We start from the raw sequence: 24,334 nt of genomic DNA on the forward strand, positions 1-24,334 counted from the left end.
TTAAATAGTTCTATAATTAGATATGCAGAAAAACAAAAAAAAAACAGCTTATAATCATATGGGCTCTTTTTAAATGAATAATTTGCGCTATAGTTGAGCAATTCTTTTCAAAATCCCAATTCCATCGCACCAGCGGATCCAAAATGTATTAGGAATTAATAATCGCATGGATTTACAGCACCTTTGTCATAATTACATATGTGTAACATTAAAAAAAATCTTGAAAACAAATCAAGAAAAGGAGAAATGCCCAATACATTTTTTTAGTTCATATTAGGTACATAAATAAAGTCCAATAATTCATAAGCACTTTGATGCATTATAGGCTCTATATTAAAATTTCTGCCCCGAATTAAGATACCCAAGAATTCTAACTTTAATTTTTAGTTTTTATTCGTTTTATGAGACGTAATTTGGCAATGCTATGACACCTTTTAAATAACATTCATCAATTTCTATTTTTTTTTCATTATGACAATGATTGCTTGCTACTTAAAGTGTAAAATTTGGGGCTTCACAGAAGGATTAACCATCCATCTTCTTACTAATATTAATGTAATTAATCAAGTGTCAATTTAAAATAAATTAATTTACAATTGTTTTTATTTTAATGGGTCAAATACCCATACATATATATACTAGGAAAAATTGCTCGTGGAAGATTGGCCCTGAGAAAATTGCCATAGAGTAGTATTATTCCAATAAAACTTATTTTCATTTTTTTAAATTCAATCCAATCTCCTAAGAAATGGATCGAGAAGATTGGTAAGGAGGGGTGGGGGGATAAATAACTTAGAGACTCTTAAAATATGGTTGAATACCCTCCACCATCGGATTGGCCCCGGGGTAGTGTGGAACTGCTAAAAACTACCAGCAACTTATCCAATGCAATCCCAAACTCGAATCCATTTCATGGAAGATTGGACTGAATTTATAAAATTGCAAGGAAATTGTAATGCAATAATATTACTAAAACACTTGAAGGTACACCCCTGGAACAAACAAATATATTTAGATATTTGTCATGAATAATATTAATCAAATTTATAATGTGTCATTATTCATCATGAAGTTTGAACAAAATACGGGCAATTTTCCTAACTGGTAATGTTCCTAACTGACAATTTCCCTCCAAGGCAATTCTCCTCCGGCAATTTTCCCCAAGGCAGTTCTCCGCGCACGATATATATACATATATATATCCACATACCTCTATGAAATGAAATGAAGGGAGACCTTGATTTTGAATCTATACACATCAAATGTTTATTTTTACTTTTTTCAACTCGTACAATCCCCTCGTACAAGTTGCAACATGTACCCCCAACTTGTACACATAATAAATATGCAACATTCCTATATTTATCTTTGCTAATTCCCCTACAAATATGTATTGATAGTTATAATATAAAAGTATATGAATGTGTTTGTACATTGCTATGAAATAGTTGATTGACATTTGAAGAGGGACTCTCAAAGAGTGAGGAACAATAACAAAGGATATTTTTTTTTTGTTTTTTTGGATGATGATGTACACATAGGTAACTAAGTATGATATCTATATATATATTAAACAATATGTGGCATTTGGTTGTGCCTTATTTAGGGGCTCTGTGAATCTATCTCAATCAATCCCAAAACCGTTACAAAATGAAAAAAAAAAAAAAAGTTTATTTTTTTGTTTCCTTCAACTTCTGTCCTTTTTTCTTTCTTTATTTCTTTCACAAACAAACATCATCGTGATCGAACAAATACATTCATAAATAAATCAAAGCTCCTGAATAATTGATGATGAGAGCCTGGTTGGACCCTTGTGCACTCTACATATATCATATCTATCCAGGTGATTCTGTCTATATTTAAAAAACAAAAATGTACTAGGGATGTCACTTCCAATCCCGTTTTCCCGGAATTGACCGGAAATCCTGCATTTAAATATTCCATAATATAAGTTTCATTTAATTAATTACTAGTTGTAGTACAGGGAGCGGGGATCAAATTGTCACCAAAATATTTTTCTGCAAAAAACAACACAAAATATACATTTTTTAACTTTTTTTATTGAAAATCAAAACCGTGACGAGCATATAGGTATGGAGTAGCCATTCCTTCGATATAATCACCGCTGGCATCAATAACGGTCTCAATACGGCTTCTGAACCGGCCGCAGGCTCTTCTGACCATCTCATTGTCCATGTTGCCGAATACCTCCTTGATGGAGTCCATCAGGCTGACCTTGGTGCTATGGGGATGTCTGTTGGCATGTCTCTCAACATAGCCCCAGATAAAATAGTCCAAAGGATTAAGGTCGGGAGAGTTAGGAGGCCACAAATCCTTGGTTACGACGTCATAACAGTTCTCGGTTAACCACTGCATGGAGATTTTGGACACATGGCAGGGTGCTGAGTCCTGTTGCCACACCCAGGGCCTGTCTCCGGCCACCCCTTGGATCCGGGGTAGAACCATCTTCTCCATAACATCCAGGTAGACCTCTGTATTGACCTTTAGACCTGTTTCAAACATGTTGGAAGGCATAACATGACCTTCACTGCTGACCACCCCGAACACCATGACCATTGCAGGGAACTTGGTCTTCATTACCTTCCTCACATGGCTGGTGCAGGTGGCTATCCACCTGTTGTTCTGCTTGTTGACCTTCTGATCTTGACAGAAATTATTTTCATTAGAGAAAAACCACAGCATCCCGGGCTGCTTTGGGTGCTTGAGCTTGTTGAGCAATTTTGTTGACTTCATCAGCCTGTCGTCCTTTGCCTTCTGGGTCAAGATCTGGCCCACCCTCATCTTGTAGCTCCTGCACCTTAAATCCTCAGATACACAGATACTTATTGTTTTCTCATGGCAGCCCAGATCCCTCGCCATGGCCTTCATGGACCTGGTAGGGTCATCCTCAAACATCTTCTTCACCTTGTCGACAAAGTCGGTGTCCCTGACCTTCCTGTCGGCGCCCTCCTCCGTGGGTACCCTCTTTATGGTGGCATCAACATCCCAGGTATCCTCTAGCTTCTTACGGATACGCTGAACAGTCCATAAATTCACTCCTAAGGTTGAAGCAATCGTTGAATTGGAGATTTCATCTCCATTATTAACCAATGCCATGACTACGGCGGACCTCGAAAGCTCCTCGTTCCACTTATAGCTCTTTATCTCCTCATATGATGACGGCATGATGCTAACTGAACTACGTATCGTCAGCTGACGATAATAGCTTTCCTATTTGGTAACCGGTTTTTTATTTGATAATGTCGTCTTCAAGTTATCAAGGTTCAAAGTAGGCGACAATGTAATCCCCTCTCCCTGTAAACATAAATTCATTTTCCCCTACAGATGGCTTTGGTATTGTGTATCTCTCATCATATAAGTGTGATCAATTGCCACTAGTTGGCGTTAGAAAAATAAGATTTGGAACTTTTATATGTACAGTTTTGTGACTGTTTGAGCGTCCGTCAAAGATGGACAGCGGTAGTGAGAAGATACGCCATACCTTAGAGTTTTTCTGCTATAAAGGCGAAAACACAAGCTAGGCAGGTGAAAATGTGAATAGTGTTGTTGGTCCTGATGCTAGTAAATTGTCATTAGCGTAAATGTTCTCTCTTTTTTGCTTGCAACTAATTTAATAAAAAGTCATGCTGGTCAGGGGGATTCATGAAAAAGAGAAAATTAAATTTCAGTCCAACTTTTTGGATGCAAAATGATCTTTTTAACACTCTGGGGGGAAAAATCTGTCCAACCATACCCTTCCCCTCAAAATTACTTTTCACCCATAAATCTGTATTTTTTTTAAAATCTATCTTCAATGTAACAAAAAAAAACTCGCGAATTTTGGGATTATTAAAGCCTTTTTATGCAGTAAGTAATAGTTATATAATAATTAAGTTCATAAAGTACAGTTGTAAGGTAAAATAAAAAGTCAAAGTTAATAAAAAAGGTCAATTTTTTCGATTTTTTTATTTTAGCGTGTGTACTAGGTCGTCGAATTTTTAGGATGATCTTTTATTTCGATTTTCTGTTATATTTAAAAAAAAAAAAATATATGTATGTAAAGTTTCTGTCATCTAAGCGTGTTTTTTGACCTCTATAACTTTAGAATTTAGAATTTTAAAATGATATTTTGAATTTCAAATGCTTCATTAAAGTTCTTTTTCTCAAGGGATGCATAAAAATATAATCCTTAAATTGAATTTGATTTTAACAACCCCCTCCCTATTGAAACAATCAGAATTACCCGATTTATTTTCGGTTTTTTAACATACTGGTAGGAAATTAGTTATGTATAACGTGAAGAAGAATAATAGTTTTCAGATTAGAAAAGGAAACACATTTGGTGCGTGTGTTTTCTTTTTCTTTTATGTCCGTTTTTTAATAGATAATTGAAGTGTGAATATGGTGTATTTTGGTGTATATTTTTTATAAAATACATAATAATATATATGCTTTAATATATGACTTTACAAATGGTTTTCCCTTGTATAGCAATAATAAATATTATCCCTCCAAAATTATATAACACGGAGCTCATGTTAACAAGGGTCTTAATTCAGTAGTACCACAAATCTTGCTCCTAACTTTTCCTCACTCCTCTAGAAATATCGAGCCCTACATATCACCTATTAACGTTTCAAATAGTAGTCAACCAACTCCGTCATAAAGGTATCAAAACAGCCTACAAGTGGTGTTTAACATTTTACTTAAATCAATTGATTCACATGTGACTTGGAATGTTTTTTTCTTCATTTGTAGGTACTTATTTAGAAACTTGAGAGCCTAATTAAATGACGTCACGTAGTAAGATTAAAAATATCGCAACAAACGTATTTCTAAAATTATCAGCCAGTGATCATCAGGGATAAACTTCAACTTTTTTTTTGAAAATGAATGAATTCATGATTGGATCATCCTGCAATAAACATCCAACAATTTCTTTAAAAATATTAAATACTTTAAATAAGCCTTAATTATTATGAAATAATCATGGCAAACAGCTATTATCGTGCATTAAAGATAATTAAAGCTTTACTCTACGAATTTAATAACTAAAGTACTTTATTGCAATCTAAGCAAAAAAGATGTCTTGAAAATAGTATTATAAAGACTCAACTTGATTTGATGATATTTCGCCTCACCTCAGATGATATTCCATTATCAAATTCGAAGTAAGTGGATCGATATCATATTTTTATTGAGTCAGCTTTGATTTATCAAATGTTTTGAGATTCATGGAACTGCCCCTATGTGGCTTTCGAATCAATCACAACACACATATTTATAGGCCCAAAATATGATTATCTAGATTTTTATCTAAAAGTGTGATGACATTTTCTAGCAATTAGATGGGCTCCAATTAATGAATGTAGGAATCATAATGAAATGTTGGCAAAAATTGTTATGTCTTCAATCGTCATATTATACAATTAAGATATAAAAATTAATCCATTAATGCTTATCGTGATCATATGAACATGGCAATTATATATAAACTTAAATCAATGCCGGATTAAATTATTCATCTTAATTTGAATATATGAAGTAGAGTCAAGTAGGTATGTTTTAAATGTATTCAGATCGATCTAGTGTGATTATATGAACAAAGGAATTTTCCCAGACAAAGAACGCCCATTTTTTTAAATTTTTTTTTGTGGAGGTTATATTTTTCTCTTTCATTTAAATCCATATTTGTTAAATTAAAAAATTTGCATTCACAAATATTACTCGGCGTTTATGGTTTGATAATATTAGAGGAATTCTGCAACTTCTTTCACAACCAGAATCCCAATTCCATTCATTTTATAATCCATTCAGAATGACAAATTAAAAATAATATATTTCTTTTTCTTATTGAACGACTCAAGTCAATCCTAAAAGAGTACACTAGCTTTAAAATTTTAAGGCCGTTTTTCAAGAACTGATAAGATAAAAGGGACGAGACAATACGGGGTCAATTTTAAATCCAATACTAAGGACATGGAGGCCTTAGGACAGTGATTGCCAACCTTTTCATCACTGGATATTTTTTCTTTCAAGAGATCTTCCATTAACCAGAATATTTGGGACTAGGAATGTTTTATTCTAAAGTTTTTTATGAAAGACAATTAGTTGATGACATTCATTTATAAAATATATTTCGTGATGACCTTGATAGCCTCGCAGATCCTTTAGGAATGAGGAGACGAGTTGAAATGATATTGAAATCAAATACGCTCACTCATTCACACACCCTTGATGAAAAAATGATCAGGGATTAGACTGTTGAAGAGCACCAGGGGAATAAAACTGATATGTTGATCTACAAAAATCCCATATTTAATAATGACACTTTTGTGTATACAAGCTACTTTGTTATGATTGTTTTTTTTTTGGCTCAGGCAGTTAGAACCACAAGAGGCTAGATTTTGATTTGATGTTTTTTAAGTATTTAACATGTGACAAATATTAGTTAATACAAATATATCATAGTTAAAAGCACCAATAAATCCTATTTATTTTTTGTTATCTGCTTTCGATTTTCTACTTAGTTTGCTCCTTATAATCCAGCATTCTGAACGTTGATTAGTTGAACTTGAGTATGCTGTTTTGATATTCCTACGATTAAATATTTAATTAAATGAACTGATTTTGTGATTCTTTTAATTTAGGTAGTTTTTTTAGCTTGATAGATGCGATGAATATTCGTGGATTTAACTTTTTTTTTTAAAGAAAAGAATTAAACGGTAACTTTGTTATCAACTGTGAATTTTTCAACTCAATATTTTTCTAAACGTTGATTGATTGAATTCAAATTAGCTCATTTGAACAATTCCTAACACTTTGTTAATTAGTTAAGAATTTATTACTGTTTACCATTGTACATACACACAATAGTCAAGATATGCATAAATTGCAAAACTATACAAACCTACCTACAGCAAAGAACACGACCACACCAAGGAGTACACTACAGTTGAAATTGATCTAAAGTCCTACTTAATTTTCTAGTTATTATCAATAATTTGTTTAATTTTTGTACATTTCTTAAATTTAAGAATAAGAAGGTACTCATCCTCTTCTTGTATGGCTTAGTATTTCTCTCATATGAGAGCAATGAACATCTGTTAATAAGTTAATAAGGTGGTCTGAGCTTTGTAGTTCTTCCATGCAAATATTGCACATTGAACTTGTATTTTTCCATTTGCTCAGAAGGGCCAAAAATATCCCATGACCTGTGTTGGGTTTGAACAAGCAAGTTCATTTTTTGACGCAAAAGTTTGAAAGTTTTGATTTCTTCAACATGTGATGTGTAAACTTCAAAGAAGAGGTCACCTTCTTTATATAGATAGGAGGCGTTCCAAGGCACAAACGATTTTGACTTAATTCCCAACACTTATTGAGTATTAACTATATAGTTGAGAATAATTAATCAATTACCAGCGGATTTTGAACATTATTTTTCTGTTTATTTTCGAAAGAAAGGTTGCGAATTGCAATCAAGTTAAGGCGTAAACATTATTTCCATACTTAAACAAAATAAAGAATATTTCATTAGACCAACGTATTTTGGACCCTTTGTGTGGTCTATTTTTTGAAGGGAAATGTGAAGGGATATTATTGTGGGAGGTGGGAAACTGTGTCTTTAAAATACAAGTTCAATTCGAGTCTCAAGTCTTTGCAGTCAAGTCCAAGTTCTTTCAATATTATTATAGTGTCCAGTTCTCAAAAATATATAAATACTTTAAAGAGTCTCCAGAGAAAAAAATTATATGACTTTCGAGTACAAATCGAGTCGGGAGTCTTGGCTTTCGAATGCAAGACAATTATCGAACCTTTGATTTATGCGATCAAGTCGATTCCAAGTCTTCAAAATCACAAGGCTCGAGTCTCCACTTTTAATTTATGTGAATGTGTATTTTTGTATTATTTTAAAAGCAGACCGTCACATCACTAATCAGAAGGATAAGGTCAAAAGATGATAAGTTATTATTGAAATTTTTGCTCTGCGTACACACACAGAAATAAATGTTCCAATTAATGACTCTTTTCAATGTTAAAGTGTGACATTGTGATACTCTGACTCTTGTATAGTCTTGTTTTTTTTTTTATTATTATAATTTAATTTTTACTAATCACGATGTAATTATTCATGTCATTCTTCTTCTTCTTCTTTTAGTTATTTTGTTTTTTACCTGGTGATGATGGCTAGAGCCTAAAGGAATGATTGTGCCTCGAAGGAAAGAAACTGTTTTCCTCATATATAATCTTATATTACCCGTGCATCCCTAATTTGGCACTCCATAACGAGTCGTAATTACGAAGGAATCATTTTTTGGCGTAAAACAAAAGTGTTTAAAAAAAAAAAAAGGAGTTATTTATTTATATATATCATTTGAACATACATTTACGAGTCATGGGAATCCGCCACTCTTTGGCTCCTGAATCCTTCCCTCCATCTATCATTAATATATATATATATATATCCATCTATGTATCATATGATTCTTCGTCCTGATGACGATGATGATAATTCATTGATTCATATTGTTTGTTTGTTCGCTTTTTACACTTCCTTATTGTTCTTGTCGTAGTCGTTAATTGGCTTGTTGCTTGTTTGCCTCTTTCCTTCTTTCTTTAAGTAGATGAAACATCAAAGCAATAAAATTATTTATCCATCACAAAATACTATCTTAATTGTATCTCAGAAACTCTCATCCAAAAAGTGAAAGGATAAAATCTTTTTACCAGTATCTAATAAAAAACGAAAATAGCACGGAAACTTTTCAGACCTTTTTTGATAACTTTTTTGTTTGCTAGAGGATTTAAGGGTACCATGAATATTTTAGCTGTACTTAAAATAAATTCATCCTTCTAATTGAATTAAAAAAGTGAGCTCTGGGAAGGGAAGAAAATATGAAGAAAAAATAAATAAATGATGTGATCCATGATATTTAAAAAGTTTTTAAAAAGTAGCATTTTCGTGTAGCCAAGAAAATCGCAGGAATCAGCTAACAGACGCGTTTTGTAAACTTTGTTTTACTGTTTTGGTAGGAAATTATTTTAATGAATGTTGTTTGAAACAATCGGCTAAAAATAAATTAGAAATCTGCTCATCTTAACACTAAATACATAAAGAATGTATTTGATAATATGTGTTTTTATTGTCTCGAATATTTCTACACCATTATGGTCAATCTAAACTTTTTTATATGCTTTAAAAAGAATAAAAATAAACTATTGGTCACAGAAAAGTTTAATTCTCATAAAATTTACTAGCTTTAACATAGTCAATAAATGTTTTGGTTTTTTTATGCGCCTTTTAAAAAAATTTATAACTCAATTCGAAATTATGAAAGTCTAACTTCAAGACGACTGTTTTCTACTAAGTTAAATATAAAAGTCCAACCCATGAAAGAAGTGATATTAAATTAATTATTCCTGATAATTATCAACCATGATTTTTATTTCTAAAATAAGGTACACAAATATATAATCCATTGATTTTTAACGCTATCAAGTACCTACAATATAAATTTTCTGCTAAACACCATTAAACTTGTTTAAATATAGATGACAATCTCCTAATATGTCAAAATTTGAGATTATACAGAGTTAAACCAAGGATATAAACCCTAGTGCCGAAACGTGCCTTTTAACTAGAGTTAGATTCTTCGGAAATATTTGAGATATTAACATATGATGTTACTTTATCCAATTTCCTCTTGAAGTATGCATTTGTTTTTGTTTGTTTTTTCATTCTGTAGGACCTTGTTAATTCAATAGAAAAGTTGAAGACACAATAATACTCTGTAAACTCACCGCCAGGCCCTGTTACAACCTCCCCTCCTGTATATGGTAGTCGAAATAAAAAAGGGATATGATTGTGAAAATTACTCATCTTGTAGAAAAATACATCGGTTGGCATTAAAATTTGAGAATACTTAACAACAAGAGAAAAAAATTAAATTTTTTAAAGTCCTCTAAAGAAAAATCCTAGAGCCAGGCCTAGTCAATGCCCCTAGGTGGGGAAAAAAAGTAGTCGCGCAGCGAATTATATTTCGGCAAATTTTGATCACGTAGTTTTTTTTGCTACTTTCAAAGAATGATTTTTTGCAAGTGTGGGGGGGGGAGGGGTATTTAATGGTGACATTATAATCATGCAAATTTAAAATTTCATTATACAAATATTACACTTATTCTAAAGCAAGGTTGCTAGAAAAACAAGGTTAGATCATTATGTAATCGGTCATGCTAGAATTTTCAATCTGATGTATTATACATACTGCCTGTGCAAGACAGGCAGGTTTTGACAAAACACACAACCTCTCATAGTCGATGACGTCATTATTACTAGAATTTTTAATTTAATGTATCGTACCGACTGCTGGGTGAGAAAGACAGATTTGGACAAAACACGCAACCACTCATACACTATGACGTTAATATTAAAAAGCGCCCTGGAAGTCAAACATCAGTTGTACATGCATTATGGTATAACCTTGTATTTCTATTAAACTAAAGGAGTGGGGAGCAATGGCCCTTAAGGTTCCAGCGTCACTGGCTCTGCGACTATTTAATTAGAATTCAACAAATCAGCATGGACATAGAACATTTCTAATAAAATTAAGGTGATGAAGAGTAAAAAAAAAACCCACAAAATGCATTTTTGCTAAAAAGGATAGTACCGTGATATCATGCTTCTAGTAGATTTTGTCTATGTAGTATGTAGGAGGAACCTAAATAGTATGACGAATATGACGTCATGAATGTGATAAATTATTCAACTCGCAAGGGAGTATTCACAGTTCAATAGTTTTCTATAAAAACATCTTAGCTAAAGGAAAAACATATCATAAGATAACATGTTTTTACAGAAAAGGATAGTATACAGGGGCATCTGTCAGGGGTAGGCTGGAGGGGCTGCAGCCCTCCCTAAAAATAAGAGTTTTTTGCTTTTGACTAGAAAATTTAATTTTCTTTTCCAAAAAATTTAAAATTTGAAGTTAATTTAAATTATTCTATTTTTTCCAAAAAAAATTCAATAAATGTAATTTAACTAAATTTTTCAAATTTTTTTCCAAAAAAATAATTATTTTAAATTTTTTTTATACATACTATTAAGTTTTTGAATTTTTTTTACAAAAAATATAATTTTTTCGGAGGGCATGTTGATTTTGGACATTTTCTCCAAAATATTTTATTTTTTGAGAATAACAATAGATTTAAAAAAAAAAAAAAAAAAAATTTTTTTTGTGATTAACTATGGATTTAACTATGGATATAACTTTTTTTTTAAATTTAGTTTTTTAAGAATAGATATGGATTTCTGAATTAGTATTATTTTTTTTTCCAAAAAATTTAATTTTTAAAATTTCTTTAAATTTTTTGATTTTTTAAAATCCAATAGCCATCCCCTACCACTCAAAGATAATCCAGCGGACGCCCCTAGTATATATGTGTCCCCTAAACCCATAATTAAGCTAGAATGATTTTTTTTCCAATATTATGTGTATGGATTACATTTTTATTCTTCAACAAATTGTTACTGTCAATGTATATCAATACATCTTTCTTAGTAACCCTTTGCCTGCATTGCAAATTGCCCTTAAACACCCCAAAATTGATTGCAAATTTCAAACAATGAGAATTTGATTGATTTTTTGGAGCATATCGGGGGTAATATGAGACTTTCAAATGAAATGAAAGTGATTAATTGTAGCTAAAATTCTTGGCTATCTTAACTCATCCCAGAAATTCGAATAATACGCCTATAATGGAGGCTGAATATATATATGAGATAAAAAAATAAGCTGGGCTTTTTATCCTTTTCTTGATTTGTTTAAACCTGTTTTTATGTTGATGCACTAAACATGTATCACTTAGTATTACACCATCGATTTTATAACCAAGCTCGGAGTAGCAGCCATTCATGAGAGAAAGGCAGACAACGAAGGAGAAAAAGGAAGGAAGGAAGGAAAAGCATTCATTGAAAAAAGAAATTCAAATTGGGGAAATTCATGCAGGAAATATGTACTACTCAAAACTGCAGTACTTACATTCAAATAAGTTATAATAATATTATATGACGAGTACTCTGATGGCGAGTGAATAATAATAATAAAAAAAAAGAAGAGAGATCCACCCTCCGTCTCTCTCAATCTAATTCTTCGTACGCTGAAGAACGAACCGTGAATGCAGCGGGGATCATACCTACAATTTTATTATTAAATAGTAGAAGTAGTCACAAACTGTTGCACAGACACGCACGCGCGCAAAGAAGGATCGGAAAAATCCCCTTCTCACACGGGCGTGAATTCATTTTGCCGTAAAAAAAGCATCCTCTCTAACAAGTAGTAGTAACAAGATCCTTGCTCGATGTCTCGGCGCGCGCGGACGCTCAACTCTTCTTATTATGAAATGAAGGTGGAAGATGCCTTTTTGGGTGTGACGTCATTACCTGAGTGACGTCACGGATGTAAAACAAGCGTGTATTCCTTTTGTATGAACATACATAGATATTATTATGAAGTAAGTGTGTCTCGGTCTGTGTTGTAATAATTATTTCAATATAATCAAAGTTCTATTAGCTTTCGAGGAGACCGGTTGTGTTTGAGGAGCGTATTTGTATACATATGTACATATATTAGTATTATTTAGTAACATATAAATAATACATCATTGATATACCTATATGTACTACTTTTGAATGCTCAATCATAAACCATCCGTCAAAACTACATCAGCCTCCTTATTGTTGCTATAATAAACATTGATTCAATAATCATTAATCCAGGAAATAGTGAGAATCTTTTTCTATTACTCTATCCATTGTGATGTGCTCCTAGGGAATCCTCGAATATTTCCCCCGACCCCAAGAAATAATCATTTGAAAAAAGAACACACAGAACAATTTTGTCAAAAAAAAAAAAAAAAACACACAAAAAAACTTCTTATTCATACGCAAAATTAATGTGCTCTTACTGACATGAGTTGTTGTGAAATAAACCAACGCATCCTCATTTTACGGAAATCATAATAACACGACAACGGATCGTCATTTTACATATAGATCAGTCAAGGTAACATATATTTACATTAATTCATTTACGTCAATATATCAAAGTACTTATACGTAATAATTTACATACTTTAAATATCATGATGCCCTGTCTCTAATTGAATAATTATAACTTTAAAAACTACAGACCAGTATTAGGTATTATTTAATGAATGTGATATATTTATTTAAAAAAGCATATATAATGTGTTTCAACTACTTGTTGCTTGCTTTCACATTCATGATTATTCCTCAAGAGAGCTTTCCTCTAAGAATACCCTCATCATAGAGTTGAGTATTAGTTGTGTATGTATGTATACAACAATGACGTCTTAAGACTAAAGAAGTAAAAATATATATAAAGACGTAGATTTAAAGGATAAAAATATTGGTTCGAATAATGCAAACACATTTTGCAAAGCACGGACCAATGAGTCATCTACTCATTTTGATGCTTAAGTCTGTCCATGGCAAGTTTGAAGACGATTGTTAGATCTATTTAATCTTTGTAAAAGATGGTATCTAATAATCAGTCTATAATGAACAAATCGTCATGATAAACACCACCTTATCGATTATCTAGCTTTCCATGATTTTTTTGTTTTGTTTTATTTGTGTGTGTTTTATTTATGTTTTAAATGTCAAATAAAATATACTCTATACTGGAGGGATGCTTTCTAGAGCCTTAATTATTAGTATCCTTTTTTTCTTTTTCGCTGTTCCTTCTCATAGGTTGGTTGGTTGGTAGGTAGGTAGGTAGGGACTAGGTAGCATCCCAAACGAATTAATAAATAATAAGATAAATATAACAATAATGAAAATCAATTTGTTTGTGTGTTTACTATTAAAAACTACTTCGTTTTACTAATAACAGAACTGAACAATATTTGTTCCTCGTATATCTATCTCATTTGTTCAAATCCATCTAAAGATCATTATTATTACATTTAGTTGTTGAGGATTTTTCGATTCAAGGAAACTCCGAGTCAAAAGTCATCCTGCAATCATCTTCTGATAATCCATCAAGTCCTTCGGGCCTTCAACAATCCACACATCCTTCAAGTAATTCTTCTACGCCCCAGCAACAGACAAATATTCAACAACTTCATCGCTCAAGTGCTAGTAATAACGGGGGTGTTCACTCTTCCACCGCCATGTTGTTACTCCAGCATCAGCAACAAAGTATTCATCACCATCACAATATCCATCACAGTAGCAGCAGTAATATCAATGCCTCAACCCATGGTTCACAACAAACCTCAGCACAGCAGGTAATTTCAACTTCTTACGTTTTTATTTCTTTCCCTCTTTTTCACTTTTTCTTTTCCAAAACAACAACATCTTCCTTGAATGAGCCCCATTCGGGGTTACAACTGTTGCTTACTGCTTGCATATGTAAAGGTGATAATTGTGGTTCAAGGATCTTTGTTTGAGTGTAATATACTTACTTATATATCACTAACTATACTACCTATTTATCTATCGAATAAGAACATTATTTAATTCTCTTTTGCATGTTTTTTTCCATTTTTTTTCATACATAATTGTTTCTTTTTTTTTTTTTTTGTTTCTTTCTTTGTTTTTAGATGTGATAACCCACCACCTATTTTTGAGTTTGCCTTCTTAATTGCATAAATAATAATCCTTAAAAAATTGTGTCGTTCCTTCATCACACATACATTACCACAAGAGAGATTGTTTGGCGGTTATGCGTGCTTCAGTCTTTGGCTAAAAATTTGATGTAAAAAAACAAAACTTTAGATACACCCTTCTTGCGTGCCCCCCTGCTGTGCTGCATTTTTCATGTTGCATGATTTCCTTCCAAAGTGGATAATATATCTAATAACAAGTACGCCGACCACCCTGTTTCGTCACCGCCTCTGCATCAAGTCGTCCTACCAACATCACCGATTCTACCTCAATCCCAATCATCCGTGGAGCTGGATTTCATGACTGCAAAAACGGTACTAACTCTTTCTCTCACTATAACATATCCTTACATAGATAGAGATCCTTACTTGAACTTAAATTGTCCCATGCGTCTATTTATTGTTGTAAATGAGACATACTTGATTCGTGATTAAACAACAGCACCTTTTTATTATTTGATTCCAGCAAAGTAATTTTGGATCGTCCTCCTCGGGATCCTCGGCCACATTTGCAGATGTTCTCTCCTCAAGCTACGGAATTAGTTTGACAGACTATGGAGATGAGGGAGATCTCAACCCTGGATCCAGTCATCATGGTTTGATTGAATCCCTTGGTGGTAATTATGGAAGTGCTAATCCGGCTTTAGGGCATCATCCTCAGCAGCAGGTAGCTCCTGCCGCGCAGCACCATCATCATCCAGGACATCATCCCCAGCAACAACAACACCATCACCACCATGGAGAGTCCTCCTATGAATCCTATGATTCCATCCCAAACACATTTCACGGAGAATTCATTACTCAACCTATTGACTATCAGGGGGCTCGAGGGCGATCATCTCCGCCCACTGGACCACTTGTTCCACCTCCTTCCTCCTCCTCTAATGCAGGCTCTCCTGTCACCCATTCGCCTGGACCCATCATAGTACCCTCCAGCCCTAGTCATCTACTCCCTAGTTTTTTGGACACTTATAATCGGCAGCAGTATGAACAACAGCAACAGCAAGCACTTCAACAGCAACAAGCACAACAGCAGCATCAGCAAGTCGTGGGTGTTCCACAACCAACGACTCTTGAGCCCCGATATCCTTTTAAAACGGAATTACCCGAGGCGAAGCCAATTTGCTCAACCTTTCCACCGCCTCCTCCCTCTTGTAGCTCTCCTTCCTCAACTCCGACTACATCCTCCTCAGCATTCACCTCTCCTCCATACCAAACAGGCGGCGGCTCCAATTTCCTCCTAAAAAAGGAACCCATTTATACGTGTACAACTGCCTTTGTTCCCAACATAGCCCCTAATTCCCCTTACCAAAGCAACTCCTCCACCAACTACTACCATTCTCCTTCATCTCCTTCCTACTTTTCTTCATCCTCAGCCAATAATACAGCCAGTGGAAGCAGCAACAATCCTCCAACCAATAACTTTGATAGGCCCATAGTTGCAAGGAAAACATCCGCTCCAAGAGCGTCCACATCAACTAGTCAAGGGTAAGCAATTTTTGTGCATACATACATTATTTATCATGAGCATCATTTGGAGTTGTATATATATAAAAAAAAAGGGATCTTTGGTGAGCACAAAATCGTGAAAGTGCTTTTTTTTTGTCAAGGACAAAAGCAATTTTGACTCCTATTTTATTAATAAAACGGGAATCAAAAGGATCTTTTGTTTTTACATACCTGGAATATCTCTTTTATTTTTATGCACAACTCTACATTTCGGACTCCTTATGCTATAATACCCATTTCATTACTCTAGGAGTGGAGATGCCGTATCAAAGCTCTCTATTCGTGTACCCTTGGGCCCCCCTCCCCCATCTTTATCCTCTGAGTGCTCTCCCAATAAAGCATCACTCCTCTGTGCTGTTTGTGGGGACAATGCGGCATGTCAGCACTATGGTGTCCGTACATGTGAGGGCTGTAAAGGCTTTTTCAAACGAACCGTCCAGAAAAATGCAAAATACGTTTGTTTAGCTGATAAAAACTGTCCTGTTGATAAGAGACGTCGAAATCGATGTCAGTTTTGCCGTTTCCAAAAATGTCTTGCCGTGGGTATGGTAAAGGAAGTTGTGAGAACGGATTCTCTCAAGGGACGCCGAGGACGACTTCCTTCCAAGCCCAAGAGTCCAACAGAATCCCCTCCATCACCTCCTGTGAGTCTCATCACCGCACTTGTTCGAGCTCATATTGATACCTCTCCTGATATGAATAATCTGGACTATTCCCAAGTAAGTTCATTCTTTAATTCTTTGTACCTTTTTTTCTCTCTTTCTCCTCCGTAAGTCAGTCTATGTATCTCATTTATAATGAGCTAAAATAAAAACAATCTTTTCTTCAAAATTCAAGAAAAGGAAAAATATCCAATTTAGTCTTAGTAAAACACAACATTTTATAGGCCTAATATATACTTCAGACAGTTATAGGCCTTGTATTTAAACTTGAGGGAGTAGTTCACCTACCCAAGAATCTTAACACTAGTTTAGAGAAGCCTTTATTTGACTTATAAGTCTGTCATTTGCCTCAATATGTTATTTTAAATAGAATCCATCTCAAATTACTCATTTTTCACTTGATGATGATTTTTTTTCTTCTTTAATAAGTGCAATTTCCAGGGCTCTCCAACGTATTCATTATAATAGTTTGTAGATAGAAATCGACTATAATTTGTCAATATATATATACAAATATGGTGCGTCAAAATAAAAACAATTCCGAACAAAAATTAGAAAATCTTCAGTTATATATTTGAGTCAATTATAGGCTTAGTATACGAATTTCTGGAAGCAGTTGGCATATTCAAAAATATTAGCTATACATTAAACCCCCTTTATTTAATTATAAAGACTTATAGCGGCCACAATATGGCCCTTTACAAATAAATTATGTTAATTAATCATTTCTCATTTACTGTGAGGATGAATTTTGGCAACTTAAAGGTGAATTTGCGACGCGGCCAAAAAATATTCTGTTTATAGAAATGTACACTAATTATCGGTTGAAGAATACAATTATAATCCAGACGACTACCCTTTCAAGAATAAATTAAGATCCTTCTTTACTTGATTTTGTGTTGAGGGGTACACACAATTGTCCATTTGAATAATCCCAATTTTGACCTTGAAAACGTTGATACACATGTACTTAGAGTAGAACAAACATTAGCTTTAAATGTCAGAGTGGATATTACTTACAAATATTATAAATAAATAGATGTATTTAGTCGTAGTAATAATGTACATTAGCAAATCCATCCAGATAGGCAGAGAGAGAGAATGATAATAAATAAAATAAAACAGGACCTTTAAAGAATCACTTTGCTGAAAATGAAGAGATATATGTATACCTATATATATATTTCAAATATTTATATGGGTAAAAGAGAGGAAAAAAAAAAAAAAAAAAACTCATCAAAATCATGACTTAACAAATACTTAGTCTCTTCTCTGGAATTTAAGACCAAAAAAACGGAGGAGAATAAGAATCAAATATATTATTATATCAAGTATATATATATATATACATTGTATACATGGAAAATATTTATTCAAAGTTAAATATTATTATTTTATCATCGATTCATTATTATGTATTGCCTTAACAATTCTTTATTATTTTTTTATTTTTCAAATGATTAAAGTTTGTGGAAACTTCAATTGAGGATGAAAGAGACTCCAAGGAAAATATGTTGGCAAACGAAGCCATAAAAATCGGACAATTTTATCATGTTTTAACGAGTTCCATAGAAGTTATTCGCAATTTCTGTGAAAGAATTCCTGGTATTTCCGAACTGTCCCTCAACGATAGGGATCTACTCTTTCAAACCTCTTGTCTAGAGTTATTTGTCCTTCGATTAGCTTATAGGTAAGTAGTAGTAGTTATATAATATTTTGTAGGGGTGTGAATATTGCTTAAATTGTGGTCAGCGTAAATTAAAAAAAAAAAAAAGTTGATTTTTATTCATGTATATTTTAAAATCCCAGCGTATCAGGGAGTAAGGGGTACTATAGTTAATAGTGTCAGCAGATATGTCTCCTCTCAAAGTAGGGGATTCGCAGGGATATATATTGGGAGGGTTGGGTTTTTGTTATTTAAAAAAAAAAAAAAAATTGAGATTAAATTTTTTGTAAAAAAATTTCTAAAATCAAGAATGATTCACAAAAAATTAAATTTCAAATATTAAAATATTTCAACAAAAATTCAAAGATACAGAGTTACTTTCAATTTCAAAAAAAATCACAGCTGTTCTCATAAAAATAAATTTTTTGAAAGAAAAATTTCAAAAATTTCGAAAATCGACAGCTGCTGCATAAGTTAATTTTTTTTTTTTTTTTAAATTCTTTAAATTCAAAGCTGATAACATAGAATTAAATTTTTGGAAAAAACAACTACATTTATTACATTTTCTAGTAAAAAGCAGCAAAAATTACTTAAATGGCGGAAGGGCTACACCGCCTTAAGGACGCCCCTGCAAAGTTGATATTTTTTATGACATTCTCTCTAGCGGGGTTCTACAACCACCTCTATTTAACTAATATTTCACTTTCATAAATTTGGCTTAGTTCCAGTACGGTTTTTAAAGGAGCAAAATTGTTTACAAGTCTTTTTTTCTTTTTTGCGGGACTTTGATTTCAAATCGAAGTCAAATTAAAAGACTTTTTAACTTGAAGTATAGTTTGAGAACCCCGTTTAATGAGATTTTATTGTGACTTGAGTCTCATGACATAGGCAAATTTATATGCATATAGATTGTTTTTATTCTTAAAATTATTTATGTGGATTCCAGAAAGGTTCCAAGTCCATTTTAGGCAAACATATTTTTCGTACCAGGCTCCCCTTACCCGTTTTGAATGAAAGGGTAATCACTCTAATAAAAAAACAGATTTTTAATCAAATATAATGATTGTAAATTGTAAAAAAAGTTGGTTGCTATGACCCTTCTTTCTTATTGCACGATCCCTGTGTATTCAAAATAGGATTTTTATTGATATATATATATATCAAGTTTTATGGTATGTAATAAATCTAGGTATAGAATTAGGCTAAAAAAATTTGTGTCCAGAATTTGACTTTCTCAGTGCCTATAAATGGACTATTTTGAAACAATATTTATATACGAACTAAGCAGAAAAAAAACCCCTAGAAATATGCGTTATTAGTGTCCTTTTAATTGTAATTTTATGTTTTAATAAATGACTCACTATTTTTCTTAAATCGATAAAAATCGGCGTAAACTGATTCAATGTTTCATAGCTTCCACGGAAGGCCTAGACAATATACCAAGTAAAGTAATTCTGGTAACCTCGTATTTAGAGTAGAAGATCCAAACTGGTATTTTTTTTCAGTAATGACTGATATGTACTTGGGACATTTTGGCCCTAGGCCAATGAGTCTACAGTTTTCAAATTCTAATGACCATAGGCCTATTATAAAACCCCTGAACATCTGTACAAATCCAGAGGCGTCCACAGGGAGAGGGCTGACGGGCTTCAGCCCCACCTCAAATTAAGGATTTTTTTATATTTGAAATTTAATTTAATTTCTCAATTTTTTTTTCCAAAAAAAATCATTTTTAAATTGTTCTTGTAAAATGTTATTTATATCGAAAAAGTTAATATTTGAAATTTTTCTCTAAAATAAATAATTTTTCAATTTTTTTTCCAAAAAATTTAATTTTCTGTGAATAATTATGGATTTTTTTAAATTTTATTGCAAAAAAGTTTTATATTTGAAATTAATTTTTTCCCAAAAAAATCTAATTTTCTGTGAATAGCTATGGATTTTTTAAACTTTATTCAAAAAAAAAAATTAATTCTGGCCCTGACTTTTGTCAACAAATTTGAATATCCATATTCACGAATTTGATTTACTTTTATTTAGATCTAATCCTGATTCGGATCGATACACTTTTTGTAATGGAGTGGTACTACATGTAAGTCAATGTGAACAAACCTTTGGGGATTGGCTCAATGGTATCAATGAATTTGCTCGGGGTCTTCATTCCATGGAATTGGATATATCCGCATTTTCTTGCCTTTGTGGTCTCATACTAGTCAATGGTAAGGATGGTAAGACACCCATCAAACAACTTTTCTTTCTTTTTTATTTTAAGTATTAACCTCTACCCCTAAATACTTCTACCTTAATTTGTATCATTCACCCAATAGATGCAAGTATCAACCATTTCCATAGTGCGACATGTAAATTTTCCGCAATCAAGAAGCAAAACCTTAATACCTTTTTATTAGAAAAGTATAATTAAAAATGTAATTGAAAAAACTTTTAGCAATCAATCTAAAAACCTGGTCGACTATGAACAGCCGACGGATGACTCTTTAAGTAATTAAGTACTTTTTTGCATCTCTCAAACCTTAAGGCCTTCATCTTGTTGGTGATGAGATGTCTTAAAGTCCTGACAAAGTATATTAGGCCGAGGTCATCATGAGCTTCCCTCCTTATGGCGATCTTGTCCACGTTGAACTCGTTAGTCAAGCGGTGCATGGATGCTGTTGGATCTTCCTTGATCTTGGCCTCCAGGGACTTGAGAAATGTTTCATCTCGCTTCAAACAATTTCCTCCTCTTTCTGCCTTCCTTTTGACTCCTTTCACATTCTCCTTGGCTACCCTGATTTTCTTGACTGTCCTCACGGTCATGCCGACAATGTCTGAAATTCTTTTTGGATCAAAATCTTCGTCGAGGAGATCCGAAACCCTTTGCCTTTTTTATTCATATTCATTCATTTGTATCGAAACATTGCTTGAGATGTAACCTGAAACCTTAATTAGTTGGGGGGGGGGGGAATAATGACGCGGAAAATTTCCCTGTTGCACTCTGTATATATATCCAACATATTTGTATCTACATATCACGTAGTGGTCTTTATTGTACCTCGCAATCTTTACATCAAAAAGAAGGACAAAATGCCCCGAAATAAGTTGGTAGCTGGCCAATTCTTCCCAAATATGTAATTATTGTTTAACAATTGTTTGAAATTGTTTAGAGTCTTTAACAAGCAATAATTCAAATTCAACCAATCAGCAACATTCAAAACACAGCGAAAAAAACAGTATACATTTTTGTGATGTAGTGTTAACTTTATTATTTATCACGAAACAATTCCTTTCAAAAAACAGATACAAAAACGGCCACAAAACAGGTTACCCAAATTTTTCCCACTACCTTGGATTTATTATTCAATAATTAATTGTTGAGAGTCGTTCACAGAGCTATTGAGTTTTTTACTTATTAGCAGTTTGTTTACAAAAACCTATTAATATTTTGTTTACTTATTTGCTTATTAGTACAACTTTGATCATCTTGTGGGCATTGAATTTATTTTATTTTTTTGAATCCACATCTGACAATCAAATACAGTGTTGATTTTTGTGAGAGTTATTGAAATTACAGCGTGCTAGATGTAACAAATTCCGTTTTGTCTTTCTCCTGAAACCATCAACAACCTTCCACTCAGCCTTGATGACTATACAGAGATATATATTCTATATATAAGAATATTCTTATTTTTTAATATTTTATTTTTTATAAGAGACACACCTTAAGTTAAAATAGTAGTAGATATACAATGGTTCCTACTCTAACGCGTCGTTATTCGCAATGAAGAATTCGTACATACATACGTACATATATAGTTTTATAGGCTCCTCCGTTTTTTTTTTTTTGTATTTAGATCCAAGGTCTTTCTCCTGATTTTGTATTCTTCCTCTCTTGATATTATTATTAGATTCCCAATACTTACTTACATACTTTACAAGTCTCAATATAGTACCCCTTAAACAACACACGCATAATAAACAAATTTCTATTTTTAGAGCGTCACGGATTGTCGGATCCCAAGAAGGTAGAGTCCATTGAGAACAAGATCATTAACTCCCTCAAGGATCACGTCACATATAATCCCGAAGCTCAAAAGAAAGAACATTATATGACACGGATATTGGATCGACTTCCAGCTCTAAGATCTCTCTCAATGCAAGGGCTTCAACGGATTTTCTTCCTCAAATGGGAGGATCTCGTTCCTGCTCCACCTCTCATAGAAAAAATGTTTGCTTCCAGCATACCCTTTTGAAGGGATACAACCTACTGAAAAAACTGGGAACAAACATTTAAATACATAATATGAAAAGAAAGAAAAATTAAAGTGTGATGCAAGACGCAAATTTCTTCATTGGTTGTTTGTTTGTTTGCTGGTTGTTTGTTTGTTAGTTTTGTATATATAGAGGAACCACACACTATTCATTTGTTACTATTATTATCATAAATATCATTATTATTAAATCATAATGCAACGACCTTTTTTTTTGCAATTTAGTCCAAAAAAATTATATACATACTATTACATATATATATATCACATAAATATATGCACCTTGTTGTAAAGAGCGTTGTTTACTTATATTAATTTGTTTACAAAACGATCCAGAGTGGTGCCACCTTGCGGCAAAATATTACAACTCCCTGAATGATAATATTATTATATATATTTGTTATTCGTAAATTCAAAATGGTGTAAGGGCCCAATTTATATTTTTTGCGCCCCCAAACTGCATACTGTCACACCATCTTGCGGAATATATTTTTTATTTATTTTGCTTATGCCCTATTGTAAATCCTCTCCACATTCAAATATAATTTTATTTATTATTAGAACGTCTCCCAATATTTTTATGTTTTCTAGTAGAATTTTTTTATTTTTTTTTTAATTTAAAAGCCTTTTCCTTTTTTCCCCCTTACAGAGAGGTTCTGTGCCGTCTTAAAAATGTATTACTATTATTTTTTTGTAAAAAATATATAAATAACTACACCCGAAATCTCGTTGCAGAGCAACCAAACACAGTTTTTATTTCTAGGACTAATATGAACATATGCAAAATATTATCTTTTTTTTTTAAACTTATATTTTGCTCAGACAAAGAATACCAAATCCGTTTTACTTAAAACAACCCTCACCCCCATGCCCCTCACCCCCTCTCAGGGATCATCATTTTCTATGTATGTATATATTATATTCTTAGTTTCTGGTTATTTTAGATCTCATTACTCTCTCTCTCTCTCTCTCTCTGGTATTGAATTACTCTTATTAATTAATTATGAATTATAATTATTGTTACCTGTGGAATTTTGTTTTTATTGATTTAGAAATATTCCAACAACATATCATTATCAAGTGAAATAGACGTTGGGCCTTGCAACAAATTTTTATCAATTCTCATACCAGGTGCGGTAAAAAAAAATCTTTATACTTGGTTTTTGCTATATAAAAAAAAAGATCTTCCAAAGTGTCTTAAAAACCGATAAAATGCCATCTGAATGTGAATTTTGATCCGTGCACTTTTGGACGTTGGCAAAAAACTAACGTAGATTGCACTGTTACTATGGGTCCAGACAAATTACCCGGACTTGAACGTGGTGTCCCAGCCGGACGGTGCGCCTGTACATACGTCCAACATGCACTCAAAAAGTGAAGTCCAATGGGTTGGCATCACTTTTTTAGTGCATGTTGAGTCCAAGGCCTACACCATCCATTATCCAAATATCAATAACCTCGAGGACACCGTCAACCAGCACTAGGATGCCATGTCAGAGGACTACATCCACAATGGGTGCAAGGCCTTCTGTGGCCGCCTGGAA

At 32.9% G+C, this 24,334-nt stretch overlaps 1 protein-coding gene across 11 annotated transcripts in view; it reads left to right on the plus strand.

Moving 5' to 3' along the window:
• LOC121118205 (nuclear receptor subfamily 4 group A member 1) overlaps nucleotides 1–23,822 on the plus strand; it is a 120,871-nt gene extending 97,049 nt beyond the window's left edge. For 3 of the 11 annotated variants that reach the window (XM_071888936.1, XM_040712756.2, XM_040712753.2), the window contains 6 exons: nucleotides 13,991–14,310; nucleotides 15,155–16,176; nucleotides 16,448–16,916; nucleotides 18,326–18,549; nucleotides 20,566–20,753; nucleotides 22,516–23,822. In XM_071888936.1, the coding sequence (XP_071745037.1) occupies nucleotides 13,991–14,310; nucleotides 15,155–16,176; nucleotides 16,448–16,916; nucleotides 18,326–18,549; nucleotides 20,566–20,753; nucleotides 22,516–22,772 (2,480 nt within the window). In that variant the 3' untranslated portion in view covers nucleotides 22,773–23,822. Of the gene's footprint in view, nucleotides 1–12,441; nucleotides 13,062–13,990; nucleotides 14,311–14,625; nucleotides 15,004–15,154; nucleotides 16,177–16,447; nucleotides 16,917–18,325; nucleotides 18,550–20,565; nucleotides 20,754–22,515 lie in introns of those variants that run through there. The other 8 variants (XM_071888939.1, XM_040712759.2, XM_071888937.1 and 5 more) reach the window with 7 other exon arrangements.
• Nucleotides 23,823–24,334: the final 512 nt, after the last annotated feature.

The sequence above is a fragment of the Lepeophtheirus salmonis genome, chromosome 5 (genome assembly GCF_016086655.4).
Source record: "Lepeophtheirus salmonis chromosome 5, UVic_Lsal_1.4, whole genome shotgun sequence".
NCBI lineage: Eukaryota > Metazoa > Arthropoda > Copepoda > Siphonostomatoida > Caligidae > Lepeophtheirus > Lepeophtheirus salmonis.